Source organism: Mobula birostris, chromosome 28, assembly GCF_030028105.1.
Source record: "Mobula birostris isolate sMobBir1 chromosome 28, sMobBir1.hap1, whole genome shotgun sequence".
Lineage (NCBI taxonomy): Eukaryota > Metazoa > Chordata > Chondrichthyes > Myliobatiformes > Myliobatidae > Mobula > Mobula birostris.
In genome coordinates this window covers 42678086-42697807 of record NC_092397.1, presented here as the reverse complement: position 1 = coordinate 42697807, position 19722 = coordinate 42678086, and the positions used below count along the sequence as shown (strand labels likewise).

At 45.5% G+C, this 19722-nt stretch overlaps 2 protein-coding genes and 1 long non-coding RNA gene across 3 annotated transcripts in view; 2 read left to right on the top strand and 1 right to left on the bottom strand.

Annotated features, from left to right (window-relative positions):
- Positions 1-19722, bottom strand: part of LOC140189264 (histone H2B-like) — a 621074-nt gene that overhangs the window by 374084 nt on the left and 227268 nt on the right. The window lies entirely within an intron of this gene.
- The window catches only part of LOC140189149 (uncharacterized), a 28009-nt gene continuing 8533 nt past the window's right edge, over positions 247-19722 (top strand). Inside the window, exons 1-2 of the long non-coding RNA XR_011883470.1 lie at positions 247-371; positions 6107-6218. This is a non-coding gene — a long non-coding RNA (uncharacterized lncRNA). The remainder of the gene's footprint in view (positions 372-6106; positions 6219-19722) is intronic.
- LOC140189122 (histone H2B-like) lies at positions 16456-16902 on the top strand. Its single transcript, XM_072245828.1, has one exon. The coding sequence runs from the start codon at positions 16456-16458 to the stop codon at positions 16828-16830; it is 375 nt and encodes a 124-aa protein (XP_072101929.1). The 3' UTR covers positions 16831-16902.

Sequence of the window (19722 nt, the reverse complement as noted above, 5' to 3'; positions counted from 1 at the left end):
CATTAAATATTTATTAGATCGAACAGCCAAATTATAATATGAACACTACTCCGGGAAATCTCCCACTCTCCCCATTGTTTACAATGGTCGCAAGTTTCTCAGCCGCTCTGCTGATTGACAGCTCCCTCTGCCCCGCCTCCCCGGCCGCCGACTCACTGTCACGTGACAGATGTGATTGTTGACCCGTGACGCGATGACGTCACACAGCCCCACCTTTACCGACGTCGTTTCCTGGGGAACGGGCCGTGGTGGGCGGTAGGTCCGGGATGGTGGAGTCGGTCTCCACTTGTTGGGGTTTCGGTCTCTCCTCTTCCTGCCCGCGGAACAGTGAGTGTCCGTCAGCGCCTCACTGCACCGGCTCTCTGCCTCAGGTACAATACTTAAAACATATTTGCACAGTCACATGGATGGGAAAGGTTGAGAGGGATACGGGCCTAATGCAGGCAGATGGGCCGAGTTCAGGTCGACAACTTGGTCGGCGTGGATGAGTTGTACCGAAGGGACTGGTTCATTTCTGTATAGACCAGTGACTCTATTTTGGGAGGTTAAATCATGGCAGGATGCACACAGATTCCTGAGGAGTTTCTGCCCTCCAGCACACCTCTTCTGGTACTGATTTACAATACAGCTTTTCTCTGTGTGAAATATTTACCCTTCAGATCCCCTTTAAATCTGTCTTTAAACAGTTTTGTCCTACTCTAATGAGAGGCAGTTCTTTGGCTAACAAGGCAAGCAGAACACACATCCCTGTCTACCTGTGATGCCACATACAGGGAACTGTGTAACAATATTAGAGGCACATGCACAGGGGCTTCAGTGAGCAAGGCCCAGAGGGATATGAAACTAATGCAGGGAAGTGGGATTAGTATAGCTGTGCATGATGGGGACCATAAATGTGATGGGCCAGAGGGTCTGTCTCTATCCTGTACAACCCTGACCACAACACTCCTCCACTGCGAGCTGTGAGCTTGTTCCACTGAACCCCTTATCCTCTGAGAAGATATTTGCACCCTCCCACTGTGACCAAGTTGTCAGCCATCTCTCCTAATATCACCCAGAGTACTTCACCAAATTCCCATAGAAGACTATTGTTACTGGTGCACAGGGAATGGCAGCATTTTGGTAGCCTTTTGAGGGGGTTGGTTCAGTATGTGGCGATTAATACCTTTGTACAACAACAATCCCATCATACTGGGTACTGAATGTTTTAGGTATGACCATCCTGAAGTTCGGTGTTTCAGGTTCCCATTGCACTTTCACTGTCAGTGATTTCTGCATGTCCATAGTGACCATTGAGAATCTGTCCCCACTAACTCAGCACTTGGTCTGTCTCCTACCCTGCCTTGGTGATTCAAATGCTCATCCAGATGGTCCTTAAATACTAGCCTGCACCACCCCTTCGGACTGTGTTCCAGATTGTAACCTCCCTCTGGGGAGATGGGAAACATAGAAAACCTACAGCACAATGCAGGCCCTTCGGCCCACAAGTTGTGCCAAACATGTAGCTACCTTTGAAATTACTAGGGTTACCCATAGCCCTCTATCTTTCTAAGCTCCGTGTATCTATCCAAACGTATCTTAAAAGGCCCTATCGTATCAGCCTCCACCACTATTGCTGGCAGCCCATTTGATGCACTCACCACTCTCTGCGTTTAAAATAAAGAAAAAAAAACAACAACTTAACCTGACATCTCCTCTGTACCTACTCCCAAGCACCTTAAACCTGTGCCCTCTTGTGGCAGCCATTTCAGCCCTGGGGAAAAAGCCTCTGACTATCCACACAGTCAATGCCTCTCATCATCTTATACACCTCTATCAGGTCACCTCTCATCTTCTGTCGCTCCAAGGAGAAAAGTCCGATTTCATTCAACCTATTCGCATAAGGCATGCTCCCCAATCCAGGTAACATCCTTGTAATTCTCCTCTGCACCTTTCTGTGGTTTCCACATCCTTCCTGTAGTGAGGCGACCAGAACTGAGCACAGTACACAAGTGGGTCTGACCAAGGTCCTATCGAGCTGCAACATTACCTCAATTCCACGGTTGATGAAGGCCAATGAACCGTGTGCCTTCTTTACCACATAGTCAACCTGCGCAGCTGCTTTGAACGCCCTATGGACTCTGACCCCAAGATCCCTCTGGTCCTCTACACTGCCTTGGTCTTACCATTAATACTATATGCTGTCATCATATTTGACCTGCCAAAATAAACCACTTCACACTTACCTGGGTTGAACTCCACCTGCCACTTCTCAGCCCAGTTTTGCATCCTATCAGTGTCCCGCTGTAACCTCTGACAGCCCTCCACACTATCCACAACACCCCCAACCTTTGTGTCATCAGCAAACTTACTAACCCATCCCTCCACTTCCTCATCCAGGTCATTTATAAAAATCACAAAAAGTAAGGTTCCCAGAACAGATCCCTGAGGCACACCATTGGTCACCGACCTCCATGCAGAATATGACCCGTTCACAACCACTCTTTGCCTTCTGTGGGCAAGCCAGTTCTGGATCCGCAAAACATTGTCCCCTTGGATCCCCTGCCTCCTTATTTTCTCAATAAGCCTTGCATGGGGTACCTTATCAAATGCCTTGCTGAAATCCATATACACTACATCTACTGCTCTCCCTTCATCAATGTGTTCAGTCACATCCTCAAAAAATTCAATCAGGCTCGGAAGGCACGACCTGCCCTTGACAAAGCTATGCTGAATATTCCTAATCATATTATACCTCTCCAAATGTTCATAAATCCTGCCTCTCACGACCTTCTTCATCAGCTTATCAACCACTGAAGTAAGGCTCACTGGTCTATAATTTCCGGAGCTATCTGTACTCCCTTTCTTGAATGAGGGAACAACCTCCGGAACCTCTCCTGTCCCCATTGATGATGCAAAGATCATTGCCAGAGGCTCAGCAATCTCCTCCCTCGCCTCCCGCAGTATCCTGAGGTACATCTCATCCGGTCCCGGTGACTTATCCAACTTGATGCTTTCCAAAAGCTCCAGCACATCCACTTTCTTAATATCTACATGCTCAAGCTTTTCAGTCCGCTGCAAGTTATCACTACAATCACCAAGATCCTTTTCTATAGTGAATATTGAAGTAAAGTATTCATTAAGTACCTCTGCTATTTCCTCCAGTTCCATACACACTTTCCCACTGTCACACTTGATAGGTCCTATTCTTTTGTGTCTTAACCTCTTGCTCTTCACATACTTGTAAAATGCCTTGGGGTTTTCCTTAATCCTGCCTGCCAAGGCCTTCTCATGGCCCCTTCTGGCTCTCCTAATTTCCTTCTTAAGCTCCTTCCTGTTAGCCTGACAATCTTCTAAATCTCTAACATTACCTAGCTCTCTTAACCTTTTGTAAGCTTTTCTTTTCTTGACTAGATTTACTACAGCCTTTGTACACCACGGTTCCTGTACCCTACCATAACTTCCCTGTCTCATTGGAACATACCTATGCAGAACTTCACACGAATATCCCCTGAACATTTGCCACATTTCTTCCGTACCTTTCCCTGAGAACATCTGTTCCCAATTTAAGCTTCCAAGTTTCTGCCTGATAGCCTCATAATTCCCGTTACTCCAATTAAACACTTTTCTAACTTGTCTGTTCCTGTCTCTCCCAATGCTATTGTAAAGGAAATAGAATTATGATCACTATCTCTAAAATGCTTTGCCGCTGAGAGAACTGACACCTGACCAGGTTCATTTCCCAATACCAAATCAAGTACAGTCTCTCCTCTTGTAGGCTTATCTACACATTGTGTCAAGAAACCTTTCTGAACACAGCTAACAAACTCCACCCTATCTAAACCCCTTGCTTGGGGGAGATGCCAATCGATATTTGGGAAATTAAAATCTCCTACCGTGACAACTCTGTTGTTATTACTCGTTTCCAGGATCTGTTTCCCTATCTGCTCCTCGATATCCGTGTTACTATTGGGTGGCCTATGAAAACCACCCAGTAGAGTAATTGACCCCTTCCTGTTCCTAACCTTCACCCACAGAGACTCTGCAGACAATCCCTCCATGACGTCCTCCTTTTCTGCAGGCATGACACTATCTCTGATCAACATTGCCACGCCCCATCTCTTTTGTCTTCCTCTCTGTCCTTCCTGAAACATCTAAAACCCGGCACTTGAAGTAACCATTCCTGTCCCGGAGCCATCCAAGTCTCTGTAATGGCCACCACATCATAGCTCCAAGTAGTGATACATGCTCTAAGCTCATCCGCTTTGTTCACAATACTCCTTGCGTTAAAATAGACACATCTCAAACCGTTGGTCTGAGCACATACCTTCTCTATCACTTGCCTGTCCTCCCTCACACACTGTCTCCAAGCTTTCTCTATTTGTAAGCCAACCGCCTCTTCCCCAGTCTCTTCAGTTCCGTTCCCACCCCCCAACAGTTCTAGTTTAAACTCTCCCCAGTAGCAAACCTCCCCGCCAAGATATTGGTCCCCGTGGGATTCAAGTGCACCTCGTCCTTGTTGTACAGGTCACACCTGCCCCAAGAGAGGTCCCAATGATCCAGAAATCTGAATCCCTGCCCCCTGCTTCAATCCCTCAGCCACGCATTTATCCTCCAGCTCATTCTATTCCTATACTCACTGTCACGTGGCACAGGCAGTAATCCCGAGATTACTACCTTTGCTCTCCTGCTTCTCAACTTCCTTCCTAACTCCCTGTAGTCTGTTTTCAGGACCTCTTCCCTTTTCCTACCTATGTCAGTGGTACCAATATGTACCACGACCTCTGGCTGTTCTCCATTCCACTGCAGGATATTTTGGACGCGATCTGAAACTTCCCGGACCCTGGCATCTGGGAGGCAAACTATCATCCGTGTTTCTTTCCTGCATTCACAGAGTGCCTAACTGAAGAGTCCCCCATCACTACGGCCTTTCTCTTCCTTTCCCTACCCTTCTGAGCCACAGGGCTGGGCTCTGTGTCAGAGGCACGACCACTGTTGCTTCCCCCAGGTAGGCTATATCCCCCCTACCCCCCAACAGTACTCAAACAGGAATACTTATTGTTCAGGGGGACAGCCACAGGGGTACTCTCTGGTACCTGTCTCTTCCCCTTCCCTCTCCTGACTGTTAACCACTTGTCTGTCTGCTGTGGTCCCAGTGTGATCACCCTTCTATTACCTCCTCGCTGTCCTTGACCAGACGAAGGTCAACGAGCTGCAACTCCCGTTCCCTAACGCAGTCCCTTAGGAGCCGCAGCTCAACAGACCGTGTGCGGATATTGCCATCCAGGAGGCTGGGAGACTCCAGAACTTTCAACATCTGACACCGAGCACAGAACACCGGGCTCACACACATACTTCCTTTCCACAATTAACGCAGGTAAAGCTACCTCGCCTCATTACCACCTAAACCAGTTGAGCCAAAGCCCTCTCACTCTGCTGCCCGCTGGATATGGCGGTCTTCTTTTTAAACCTTTTCCCATTCTACTGGCTGATGTCACGTGTCTGTGCAGTCTTGCCTCTCTTTACTCCGAGTAGTAAAATACCTTCGGTCCGGAAATCCTGAGCCATTCCACTCTCAACCTTCTTGCTTTTCCTCATCCTCTTTAAACCACACATTTCTCTCGTTAAACTTTTGTTGAACACACCTCATAATTGTCTGCATTAAATTCCATCTGCCATTTTAACAACTGGACAACGTCCCATGTCAATATTTGCTAGCCTTTCTTGCTGTCCACTGCACCCCTAATCTTGGTGTTACCTGCAAATGTTCCCTGTAATGTTGGAGAATGAGTGCTGATATTGCAGAGGTGTGTAAAATCATCAGGGACCTGGAGGCTGGTCAGTAAATGGAATGAGTTGCTATGGGGAGTGGTTGAGTCAAGTACATTAAAAAAGTACTTGGACAGGTAGATGGAAAGGAAAGGTTTTGAGTACATGGGCCAAGTGCAGAGAACTGGGACAAGGAGGAGGATAGCCTTGTTCATAACGTGGTGGTGAAGGGGTTACAGACCACAAGGTCAGATCGGAACTTTGGTCATCGTGGAATCTGTGTGAATCTGACTGTAGACCCTGTTGAGTTAGTTCAGTGGCATTAAACTTTTCCAAACGACTTGCTATTTCTTCGTAGATTATAGACTCCAGTAGCTGAAGTGAAGTTAACAGGACTACAGTTACCTGCTTTTCATCTTCCACTCTTCTTCAACAATGGTTTTCAACTCCACTGGGACCTTTCTGTAACAGTGAGTTTTGACAAACTTCAGTGTCTCTACTTTCTCTCCGGTCTTCCTGTGAAACCCTCCAGTGCAGGTTGTTAGGACCTGGTAAAGTTTGCTTTTAGTCCCATTAGTTTCTCCCTTGTGATGGCGATCATTATGGCACAATGTTGAAATGTCACCGTTAGATATCTGTGGGATGTTTGCTGTGACCCACTGTGCACACTAATGCAAATTATTGAGTTAACTTCTCTGCGTGTTCCTTGTTACTTTTAGCTTTTATCTCATCACTGGTTCCGAGAAATTCCTGATTCTCTTGACTACCACCAGCCCTTGCCTCTTTGTATGTTCTTTGATTTAATATTTCCTTGAATGCCTTTGGTCACACCTCAGGATCTTGAGGCCACTCCTACCCATGTCTTCTTTCCCTCCCCCTTTCACCATCACTGTCCCTACATGTAAAGTGCCGATGAAAAGTATTCACACCCCTTGGAAGTTTTCATGTTTTATTGGTTTACAGCATTGAATCTCAGTGGATTGAATTTGGCTTTTTTTGAAACTAATCAATGGAAAAAGACTCTTTCGGGTCAAAGTGAAAACAAATCTCTACAAAATGCTCTCAACTAATTACAAATCAAAAAACAAAATAATTGTCTGTTTAAGTATTCACCCCCTTTAATATGACACACCAAATCATCACTGGTGCAGCCAATTAGTTTTCGAAGTTACATAATCAGTTAAATGGAGATGACCGTGTGCAGTCAAGGTGTTTCAATTGATTGTAGTAATAGTACACCTGTAAGTGGAAGGTCTAACTGCTGGTGAGTCAGTATCCTGGGAGAAACTACACCGTGAAGACAAATCAACACTCCGAGCTGCTCTGCAAAAAGGTAATTGAAAAACACAAGCCAGGAGATGGATACAAGAACATTTCCAAGTCACTGAATGCCCTTGGAGTATAGTTAAGTCACTCATCCAGAAGTGTGAAGAATATGGCACAGCTGTAAATCTGCCAAGAGCAGGCTATCCTCAGAAACTGTGCGGCCATGCAAGAAGGGGCCAGTGGGGGAGGCCACCAAGAGACCTATGATAACTCTAGAGGAGTTAGAAGCTTCAGTGCTGGGAGAGATTGTGCATACATCAACTGTTGCCCGGGTGTTTCACCAGTCGCAGCTTTATGGGAGAGTGGCAGAGAAAAAGCCACTGTTGAAAAATGCTCTCATGAAATCTTGCCTGGAGCTTGCCAGAATTGTGGGGGACTCCAGAGTTAGTTGGATGAAGATTCTATGGTCTGATGAAAACAAAATTGAATTTTTTGACCATCACAAACACTGAGTTTGGAATAAGCCAAACACCGCACAACATCAAAAACACACCATCCCTACCGTGAAGCTTGGTGGAGGCTGCATCATCCTGCGGGTGTGCTTCACTGTAGCAGGCCCTGAAAGGCACATAAAGGTAGAGGGTAAAATGAATGCAGCAAAATACAGGGAAATCCTGGAGGAAAACCTAATTCAGTCATCAAGAGAACTGCGACTTAGGAGAAAATTAATTTTCCAGCAAGATAATGACCGCAAGCATAAAACCGAAGCTGCACAGGAATGCCTTAAAACAACAAAGTTACTGTCCTGGAGTGGCTTTGTGAGAGTCCAGACCTCAATCCAATTGGGACTTGAAAAGATCTGTTCACTCACCAACCCATGCATTCTGACAGAGCTTCAGCAGTTTTGTAAAGAAGAATGGGGGAAATTGCAGTGTTCAGATGTGCAAAGCTGATAGACACCTATCCACACAGACTCAACCGTAGATACTGTCAAAGGTGCACCAACTAATTACTGATTTGAAGGAGGTGAATGCAAAGGCAATGAATTATTTTGTTTCATATTTACAATTAATTTAGATCACTTTGTAGAGATCTGCTTTCACTGTGACACCGTAGTCTTTTCTGTTGATCAGTGTCAAAAAAGCCAAATTAAATCCATTGCAGAACAATAAAACATAATAACTTCTAAGGAGACTGAACATTTTTTATAGGCACTGTATCCACTCCTTCACCAGCACGTTGTGAACAAATCCATCCTGCTCCTTTCCATTTTGCTGATTCTGTGTGGAACATTGAATATAGTGGAATGTCGAATTCTCAGTCCCAGTCTCCGTACCCATGTCCCTGCAATAGCTGTTAGATCAAACATGTTCATCAGTACACAATATGGAACAGATGGCAACCTGCCCTTCGGACCACAATATCTGTGCCAATCATAATAATGATCAGACTTTATAAAGTACTGGGGAGGTCTCACTGGAGTATCTTGAGCAGATTTGGGCCCTTTTTCTCATGAAGGATGGGCTGAAACTGGATTGCTTTCAAAGGAAGTTCTCCAGATTTATTGCAGGATGAAACAGGTTGCTACATGAAGAGTGTTTGATGGCTCTGGGCCTGTGTTCATTGGAATTTTTGAACAATGAGGGGTGGCCCAATTGAAACCTATCGAAGTGTGAAAGGCAATGATAAAGTGGATGTGCAGAAGATGGGAGTGTCTGATATTAGAGGACACAGCCTCAGAATACAGGAGCAGAATGTGGAGAATGAGGAATTTCTTTAGCCAGAGAGCGGTGAATCTGTGGAATTCATTGCCAAAGGAAGCTGTTAAGCCAGGACTTTATGTATATTTAAGGCAGAGGTTGATATATTCTTGATTGGTCAGAGTATGAAGGGATACAAGGGAAAGGCAGGAGACTGGGGCTGAGAGGAAAAATGGATCAGCCATAATGAAATGTCAGAGCAGATTTGATGGACCAAATGGTCGAATTCTGCTCCTATATCTTAGTCTGTATCACCTCCTCAGAAACCTCAATCAATTTTATCAAGCGTGATCTGGCCACGCATAACCATGTTGATTGTCCCTAAGCAGGCCATGCCTTTCTGAATGTGCATAAATCCTGTGCCTCAATATCCTCCCCAGTAGCTTCTCTACCACTGAAATGAGGCTGCCTTGCCTGCAGATTCCTGGATTCTTGTTATTTCCCTTCTTGATCAAAGCTGCAACATTTGCGACACTCCAGTCCTGAGGGATCTCACATGTTGTGATCGAGGACACATAGATCCTTGTCAAATCCCCAGCAATCTGCTCACTTGTTTCTTTCACTATTGCAGGATATATGCCTTCAGGCCCTGGAGTCTTATCCATCTTATTGCTTCTCAGACGTCCCAGCACAGCCTCCTCCTTAATCTCAACGCGTCTCTGCACATTAGCATGTCTCACTCTGTTTTCATTGTCATTCAATTCCTTCTTCTCAGTAAATACTGACACAACATACTCATTTAGTACCTTAGCCACTTGGTCTGACTTCAACCACATCACTCCTCCTTTAATCTTGAGTCGACCTTTCCATTCTCTGGTTATCCTCGCCTCATTAATACAAATTACAAGGCCTTGGGATCATCTTTGGTCCCACTCCACAAGGACAGTTTGTGGCCCCATTTGGCCTTTCCTATCATCTGCTTTAGCATTTCCCTGTTATCTTTATATTCCAAAGGTACCCAGTCTGACTTTAGCTTCACAAACCTTCCATATCCTTCTGACTAAATTTAGTATCTCTCTGCTCATCCGAAGTTCCCTTACTTACCATCCTTCTCCTCACTCCTCACCGGAACATGCTGATCCTGAACTCAGAGTTGCTGGTCTTTAAACAACTCCCACGTCAGATGTGGACTTGTCTGACAGTGGCTGCTCCCAATCAATGCCCCTTGGTTCCTGTCTTCTTCTGTCCTGACTTGCCCTCCTGCAATTTAGCACCTTCATACAAGATTTAATTTTATTCTTACTCATAACTTTAAATAAAGTTGTGATCACTGTTCCCAAAATGTTCGCTGACTCTTGGCTGTCAGCTGGCCTGGCTCATTTCCCAAAGCTAATTCCCGTCTGTTCTCAGCTCTGGTTGGGCCCTGTACATAAGGTTTCAAACACTCCTCGGATTCACTGAACAAATCTTGTGCATTTGAGCAAGATCCAGTCATTTCCAGGGAAGATGAAGTCCCTCACTATGACAACCCAGTTGTTCTGCACCTCTCCATAAGTATCAACATATCTGATCCTCCACCTCCCGGTGGTTATTGGGGGCCAATACTATAATCCCATCACTGTAACTGCAGATTGCCTCTGTAAATGAGCCTTCCAGTTTACTGTGACATTCCCAGTGGGGTAACCTCTGCATCTTTTACCCCCCCCCCCACATGTTAAACAATCAAACCCAGGAATGTTGAGCTGCCGGCCCTGTTCCTCTCCTAACGTAACACTCGTAGTGTTGAAATAAACTCATTTCAGCCCATCAGTCCCACCATGTTTATTAGCCTGACATTGGCCCTCGTTCTTTTCAGACTGTCTTGTCAAACATACTTTCTCCCACTTGCTGCTCGAGTTCAAACTCTGCCAAGTGACACCATCAAACTTCCTGGCGAAGATATTGGTTCCCGTCCGGTTCAAATGCAAATGGTCTTGTTTGTCCCGGTCTCCCACCTGCCTGGAAGAGAGCCCATTGATCCATGAAGACCTCCCTCCCGCATCAGTTCCTCAGCAACAAATTAAACTGCATAAAATATCGATTTCCCACCCCACAGCCACATGCTTTGCGTCGTAATACAATCCTGGAAGTCCTGATTTTTTTAACCTTGTTCCCGAAAATCACTGTGCAGGAACTCATCCCTGCTCGTTTAAACCCTTCCGTGTAGCACGAAGAAGGCTCCCCGGAAACATATTGGCTCCCCTCCTCTCCTCCCCGTCTCTTGTTTCCCTTGAGACCCAATGATCCTTGTACCTGAAGCCCCCACCCACCCCACACCAGCTCCTCAGCCACCCCTTTACCTGGGCTTTAGAAGACGCTAAAAGCGCGGTCTATATATCTGGTTATGTATCCTGTTCCAGTATGTGACCGGTCTTTCATTTCCCGGGCGATCCAGAGGAGCAATTGTTCTACTGAATCAACCCTCTCATCACTGGAAGTGACTGCACCCTCGCCCACCAACTGCTGTGTGTGAGGGCGCTCGCACTGGTCATGGGGCCGGGGAGGGACAGACCGAGGTCCTCGGGGATTTGTAGAATGGAAAAGCACTTCCTATAATTTAAAGCAGGAGAATCGGCAAATTCCCAGAAATCCTCCAGTATGTACGTGGTGTGTGAAGGAGTTTTGTTTTTCGCTGGAGCGCTTTGTGTCGGATGAATCGTTGGAAATTGGCGGTTGTGGTAAAGTGAAGGCGGAGCTGGACGATGAGAGGCCGGTCTCGGCTCTGTCCGTCACTCTGACTCTGTCTCCTCCCCTCCCCGCCTCTGTCTCTCGGCGCCTCGCGGGGTGCTGAAGGTTTTCCTGCAGAATGTGATCCGGGATGCGGTCACCTACACTGAACTACACTACAAGCGCAAGACGGTCACTGCCATGGATGTGGTGTACGCTCTGAAACGCCAGGGCCGCACTCTCTATGGCTTCGGCGGCTGAAAAACTCCCACTTCCTCCCGAGCACAAAACAAAGGCTCTTCTAAGAGCCACCCACCGCCTCACAGACGGAGCCGTATCCACAACCTTTTAATTATTTTTTTATCGATTTATTCATCTGGTTGCATTTGAAACAGATTAATCGGTTCCGCTTGAAATCTACCTGTGAATCAGCCTTTCCAGTCGGTGATTACGACAAAACCTCTGAACGCATTAAGATCGATCTTAATCATGTTATCCATCTCGGACAGAAATCAGTTCACTCGTTTAGAGAAACGATTTCGTAATTATAAATTTAAGTCTTAACTGATGGAATTAGATATTAATTTTTTAAATGAAACTGACATTGTATAATCCATGATACAATTAATGGTAAATAATTTTAAAAGCAGCCAAGCACCGTTGCAGGTTGCTCTGAAATTGGCGGGCAATTTGAAATTAATCCTGCGCCAATCACACTGTATTCTGATCCGATGAAGTCCGACCGCCAGTAAGTTCCTGGAGATCCTTCACTATGTACGTGGTGTGTGAGGAAGTTTTTTTTTTCTCTCTGGAGCTCTGTGTTTTGGAAAAACCGTTGGAAATTGCCGGGTGTAATAAAGCGAAGACGGACCTGGAAGATGAGAGGCCGGTCTCGGCTCTGTCCGTCACTCTGACTCTGTCTCCTCCCCTCCCCGCCTCTGTCTCTCTGCGCGTTTCTCGGGCAGGAGAAGTGGCAGAGGATTGGAGGATGGGTCATGTTATCCAGTAACTTACAATCGAAGGAAAACTAAATACAGGAAACTGCAGATGCTGATGAAGGGTCTCGGCCCGAAACGCCGGCTGTTTACTCGCTGCCTGGCCTGCTCAGTTCCTCCAGCATTGTGTGTGTGTCGCTGCAAGGAAAAGCCCGGGAGCTTCAGACTGGTGGGACTCGTGTCTGGAAGGAGAGATCACGTGATCCAGGGCACTGGATACATTATCGGCCTGGTGGTGGGAGACAAAGTCGTTGTTTAGACTGCAGCCCTGTGATCAATAGTGTGGCACCGGGATTCGAGTCAAGTCTGCTGCTGCAGTTCATTTATTAAAGACTCGGTTGACAATGTCAATGACCAGCTCAGCAAATTTACCGATGTCACTAAAGTTGGTGATATCGTTGAGTGCGAAACAATGTAACTAACATTACAACAGGACGGTGATCAATGAGGTCACTGATTTGAGGAATGACAGATAAATGTGAGATGTTCCATTGTCATTGACGAACCAGGGCAGAACTGCCGTGGGGAGTGGTCTGTCCCTGGGTGTGCTGTAAAACAGAGATATTGGGGTGCAGATATCGAATTCCTTCAGAGTGCAAACACAGCTAGGCAGGACGGTGAAGAAGCTGTTCGCCACACTCGCATTCATCGGTCAGAGCATCGGGCACTGGGCTGTGACGTCACATTACAGCTCTACCAGCCTCGGGGAAACTACTCTCGGAGCACGGAGTACAGTTATAGTTGCCCTGGGATCAGAGGGTGACATTAAACTGGGGAGGGTGCAAAAGGGATTTAACAGGAGGCTGGATAGGCCAGGACCTTTCTCACCAGAGTGTATGTGACATCAGAGAGCCTGATAAAATAATGGCAGACATTGATATGGTCAATAGTGAATCTGTTATCTCCAGGGTTATGGAGTTGGAAGTGAGAGATTACAGATATAAAGTGAGAGAGGAAAGATTTAAATGGGACCTTGAGGAACAGGTTTTGTACACAGAATGTGCTGTTTACATTGTACAAACTACCCCAAGTGGTGGTATAGGTGGGCACAGTTGCAATATCTCTTGGACTGTGGAGAGGGAAGTTTCACAGGGACCTGGGCCAAATGCAGGTAACTGACAATGGTTTTGTTAGGCCACTTGGTCAGCATGGATATACTGGGCTGAAGGGCCTGTTTCTGTGCTGCATAACTCAGTGACTCCTGCAGAGCGGGAGGGATAGTGTCAGTAGTGAGAAGGTTTGGGGGATGTAGAGAGGAGAGTGAATGGTTAAGGATGTTGCAGATGGAACAGAATGTGGGGAAATGTGAGATCACCCATTCCCAGGAAAAAACTATAAGAGTCATTTCCACACGGGGATGTTCAGAGGGACCTGGGCGTTCTTGTAAACAGATCACTTGAGTTAACATGCAGATACAACAAGTAATGAGATAGGGAAACAGTATTTTGTCCTGTGATCCAGGAGGAGTGGAGAAGAGGGTACAGACGTCTCACTGGGATTGTATAGGGCCCTGGTGAGAGCACATCTTGAATATAGTGTCCAGGTTTGGTCACACTTCCTCAGGAAGGATATCCCTGCAATAGAGAGTGTGCAGTGACTGTTTCCCACGCCGACTGGGCTGGTTCCAGGGATGGAAGGTTGGTTATGTAAGAGGAGAGTGAGTGGGTTGGGTCTGCATTCCCTGCAGTTAATGAGAAAATGAGGAAATCTGTTAGATTCTTTCAGGATGTGACAGGCAGGTGGCAAGGAGAATGTTTCCCCTGAATGAGAACTCCATAACTGAGGAAAATACCCTCAGAGAGGTGTAAATCACAAACACGAGAGAATCTGCTGATGCTGGAAATCGAAAGCAACACACAGAAAGTGCTGGAGGAACTCAGCAGAACAGAAAGAGTAAACAGTCGACACTTCAGGCCGAGACCCTTCCATCAGATCTCAGCGTGAAGGTGCTCAGCCTGAAGCATCGACTCATTCCCTTTCCCATTGATGCTGCCTGGCCTGCTGACTTCCTCCAGCATTTTGTGTCTGTTGCTCAGAATGAGGTGACAAACATTCAGGATGGAAATGAGATGATATTTCTTTAATCAAAGAACAAAGACCTTCTGTATTCCTTATATAAGTAATGTGGAGCCTCAGGTGCTGGGTTGAGTCAAAGCTGAGATCAACGCTCTCTGGGAGAGTTTTAGTCATAAGATATAGGAGCAGAATTCGGCCACTTTGCCTGTCGAGCCTTCTCTGGCATTTCATCATCACTGATCAATTTTCCCTCTGAGCCCCAATCTTCTGCCTTCCTTTGTATCCCTTTGTGCCCTGATTAATCAAGAATCTATCAATCTCTGTCTATACTGAGTGATTTGGCCTCCACAGCTGCCTGTGGCAAAAAAAATCACAGATTCACCACTCTCTGGCTGAAGAAATTCCTCCTTCTCTACATTCTAAAAGGATGCCCCTCTATTTTGAAGCTGTGTGGTCCAGTTTTAGACACTCCCATCACAGTTAAAACCCTCTCCACATTCACTCAATCAAGCCCTTTCACTATTTGATAGGTTTCAATTTGGTAACCCTTCTTTCTGCTAAGTTCCAGTGAATAGAGGCCCAGAGCCGTGAAACTCTCTTCAGTAGACGAGCAATTTAATCGTGAGTAAAATTCTCCATTTGTGATGTCATGTCAGCACAAAAAATCTTGGATTTCAGAGATGTTTGCATTTTGGAATTATGGACCAATCTGCACAACCCTAATTACTACTTTGTACTGCAGTAAACACTGTTTATCCACACAGTCCCAGGCACACAAATGCAAAATAAAGACAGGTGTAAATTTAAAGTAGGGAAGTTGAACCTTACTTGGGGGTAAAGCCTGATAACTTGGCCTCAGAACATTCTATTACCCAAATGATCAAATTTAAAGCCAAGTAACAAGGTCCAAAATACCCACAACATGCAGAATTACATGCCTCTCGTTATGTTGGTCCATGGGATAAACCCTGGCTGGGTTGCCTGGGTGAGGATGTCTCATGATTGAAGACCCAAAACACCCAATGACCCTAAATAGTATTACTAATGATGTGTCCCTTTGCACACCCAGTTCATTAAGCCAAGTAGTGTCAGGCCACATTAGTGAAAGGAATGGGCCAGATTGAAGTGGCTACACTACACTACCCTATCCACCATAGCCCCACATATCTCACCCTACTAAACTCTACAGCCTTATCTCTCCCAGCCCCGCATACACATCCACCAGCCCTACCCTCAAACCTAATCCTGAGATCCAAGGGGGCACACACCCCAATTAACCCTGGGCACACCCCCACAAACCCGATGACCAGTGTAAGAAGGAGGAAGATCCAATAAAGGCAAGTGTTGGACCTGGTTAATGAAGGCATGGGCCAGATCAAAGTGGCAGCGTTGTGTGACACTGAATCTGGAGTGACGAGATGAAGAAGCACAAGAGGGATGATTCTCCCACTGCCCGCATAATCTCTTTGTTATTTTGATTTTGTTCTGATAGGCTTCTGTCTCTTTGAATATTTTGGTATAATTCATATTTAATTTCAGTGTTTCTTGTCAGTGTTGTGTCTCTGATGCAATGTGTCTGTGATGCTGCTGCAAATACGTTGTTCCTTTCACCTGTGCATAAATAAACTCGATTTGAACTTTATATTGAAATGTCGAAATCTCTACTTCACTCTCATGCTGCCCTGTGTCATGAACTAAACGTCTTAGTGTTTAATTTTACAATATTTCATCTGTTTTTGTTTTCATTCTGCTTTTGAAATTTGCGTTTCCCTTTTCAATTTCAGCCCGCACCCCGGCCTGTCTCTGCCCTTCAGTACTTCCTCCCGCATTAAACGACAGCGGTAACCCCGCCCATTGGCGCCGCTTCCCATCCCCCAGCGTTCCGATTGGTGATTCATTTCTCCAAACAGCCAATGGAAATGCTCAGAATTCCCATCCTCATTAACATACCGCTTTGGGCGCTGCCTATTTAATCCGCGCTCGGACAACTTCTGCTCATTATTGTGTTTGAAACCGACCAGGAAATGCCTGATCCAGCGAAACCCGCTCCCAAGAAGGGCGCCAAGAAAGCTTTGTCCAAACCAGCGAGCAAGACTGGCAAGAAGCGCAAGAGGTCGAGGAAGGAGACTTACGCCATCTACATCTACAAAGTGATGAAGCAGGTTCACCCCGACACTGGCATCTCCTCCAAGGCCATGAGTATCATGAATTCATTCGTCAACGATATTTTCGAGCGCATCGCGGGCGAGGCTTCCCGCCTGGCCCATTACAACAAGCGGTCCACCATCAGCTCCCGGGAGATCCAGACCGCCGTGCGCCTGCTGCTGCCCGGGGAGCTGGCCAAGCACGCCGTGTCCGAAGGGACAAAGGCGGTGACCAAGTACACCAGCTCCAAGTGAAGACAAGTTTACTGACAAAACAAACCGGAAAATCAAAGGCTCTTTTAAGAGCCACTCACGGCTTCATTAAAAGAGTTACACAGTGTTGAGACATGGAATTGAGATAGATTTGGATTATTTTTGTTGATGAGCTCATTCAAAATCTTATCCCCGTTAATCAGAACTTGCTGTCCGCTGCTCAGTATAATCCCGATTTCTCTGTTAATTCCTGCCAACTGCACAGACACGGAATCGTTACGCACCCCTTTCCCCGTCGCTTCCTCTCGGTCATCAGATTTCTCTGACGTGGACGCTAATTGTTGTTTTTGGTTTAATTACCGTGGGTTCATTAAGCTTTGTCGCATTTTGGTTACTTCTCTTAACCCCATTCCAACGCGAGATCTGAACACTGTCACGGGTCGTTCAGAGTATTTGTTAAAGCTCCACTTTCTGACGGGCGACCCGTTGCTAAACTGACTTGAGTTTACACAATGACCGACCGCGAACAGCAGCTGAGAATCGGTTTTATTCCAATCGTTTATCAATTGAAAGATATCGGTGAACTAATGTCCCAGACACCATCGCAATATTAACTACACTTTGTTTAAGTGCGTCGGACTCCAGTAACGGGGGTAAAGAGCCGACAAACAAACCTGTTGTGGTTTAATTTCAGCAACAAAGGCTTTTTTGGCGGTGTTTTGCAAATTTCAGTTTATTTCGGCGGTTAGTCGGTATTTTCCGCGCTTCTACAGTTGCTGTCTCTTGATTGGTGAATAAGGCAGCTCTGTGATTGGAATATTTGCTCTTTCCAATCAGAGCAGGCACTGTTTCACCAATTATAAACGCCCCACTACATTCCGCATCCCCCGCCTGTATCAGTAGGGCGATTTCCAGAAGCCTGATTTCCAATGGTAAAAACTTCTTTTATTTCTGATTTATCAAATCTATGTGATGTTATATGTATTCAGGAAACCTGATCGTTATCGCATTTAAGTTCTTCCTTCCAGTGTTATATTGTAATTAAGCGTGATAGATTAATTGGTAGAGGAGGTGGTGGTGCAAGTTTTTTAATGAGAGGGCGAGGGCATAGAGTTGTGGATGTAAATGAAATGTATGAGGCATTTGAAGACACATTTGATTCCACAGGTAGGGGCAATAAAGCGGTATATTATTCTAACGTCGACTGGACCTCTTCCTAGAGATGCTGCCTGGCCTGCTGCGTTCACCAGCAACTTTTATGCGTGTTGCTTGAAATTCCAGCATCTGCATATTTCCTCCTGTTTGTGTGTTTTTATAACCATCGTGGAAAGCTTCCGATTGATTTGCTGGAGAGCATATGTAGCTCTAGCTCACTAGGGTTGCATGGTGTGGGGATTTTAACACATAGTTAGTTCACTGTGGGGTTGTTCTCAGATTGGTGATGTTTTGTTTATAGAAGAGTATCAGATATTTCATATCCTGTTAGTCTTTATGGTCGGAGAGGTACGAGATTTAATGTTCATAATAGTTCTGAAAATGCTGTAAACTTAACTTTAGTTTTGAACATTGGAGTGAGTAATGGGATGTCATGGGAGATGAAGCATTGCGGAGTGATCATTTTCCTATGTTTATAAGCTTGGGTTTGGATTTATATAGGGGGCATGAGGCCACTTTTAGGAGGTGGAACTCTGGTAAAGCATATTGGGAGAAGTTCGAATGTTTTATGTGCTGAGCGTCTGTCTGGGCTGAATGGTGAGGATGATGTGGATTCCTGCAAAGAAACGTTGTCACATTATTCATCAAATAGTGGTGGCAGAGATTCAATTTAAAAAGTGCATTAGTGGGAGAAAAGCTGTACCATGGTGGACGGAGGAGTGTGCAGAGACAGTTACTGAGAGAAACGTGGCATTTCCGAAAGTTACGAAGTATCACTCCCCGCCTGATCATATTAAGTGTAACAGGTCACAGGCCGTGGTGAGGAAAGTAATGAAGCTTGTGAAAAACAATTACTGGAGGTCATATTGTGAAAGTATTGGAAGGACTATTAAACTTGAAGATGTTTGGGGAATGACTAAGAAAATGGGGGTGTGGGATTCATAGGGTTCCGAATATTGATTAAAGAAGGTGATACAATTGTTCTTGAAAGAGAGACGGTTGGGTCCTGGCTCGGTCATTTGCTGCAATTCATAATCAAAATAGGTAGAGAGACTAAACAATGTAGCGATAAGGTTTTACAAGAATACCTTAATGTGTTGGAAACCAGCTGTAGCAATGATAGTATTAGTGATGTAGAGTTTCTTTGTGTGAATTTAAGAAAGTTATTTATAGTACAGGTCAGACGGCTCCAGGAAAGGATGATGCATATTATTGCATGTTTAAACATATGGTCAACAACTCTTTAGAGATAATATTACATTTCCGAATTATAATTGGAGTTCAGGCCATCTTCCCTCCTCATGGAAAATGGCAATTGTAGTGTCTATTCTAAAACCTGGGAAACCCCTGTTGGATCCTCCTAGATATAGACCAATATCACTGACGTCCCATTTGTGTAAACTTACAGAATGTATGGTAATAGTGTGGTTGAATTATATTCTGGAAAAGGGAGGTGATGTGCTGTTGTTAACATACTGGATTAATTTGAGGGGCAAGTGCTGGTTCCATGCCACATGTTTCAAAATCAGTCAATGATTTTATGCAGAAAACTCAGCAGCTACTTGAACACAACAAGCTTCCACAAACAATATACTCAATGGAGATGTCAATCCATGGCCTCCTATACTGTCACAATGAGGCCACACTCAGGTAGGAGGAACAACACCTTGTATTCTGTCTGGGCAGCCTCCAATCTGATGGCATTAACATCGACTTCTTGATCTTCCAGTCATGCCTCTCCTTGCTCATCATTCCCAATCCCCCTTTCCCTCTCGTTGC

Coding starts and splice junctions, on each gene's coding strand:
- LOC140189122 (XM_072245828.1), top strand. CDS start 16,456: ATGCCTGATCCAGCGAAACCCGCTCCCAAGAAGGGCGCCAAGAAAGCT.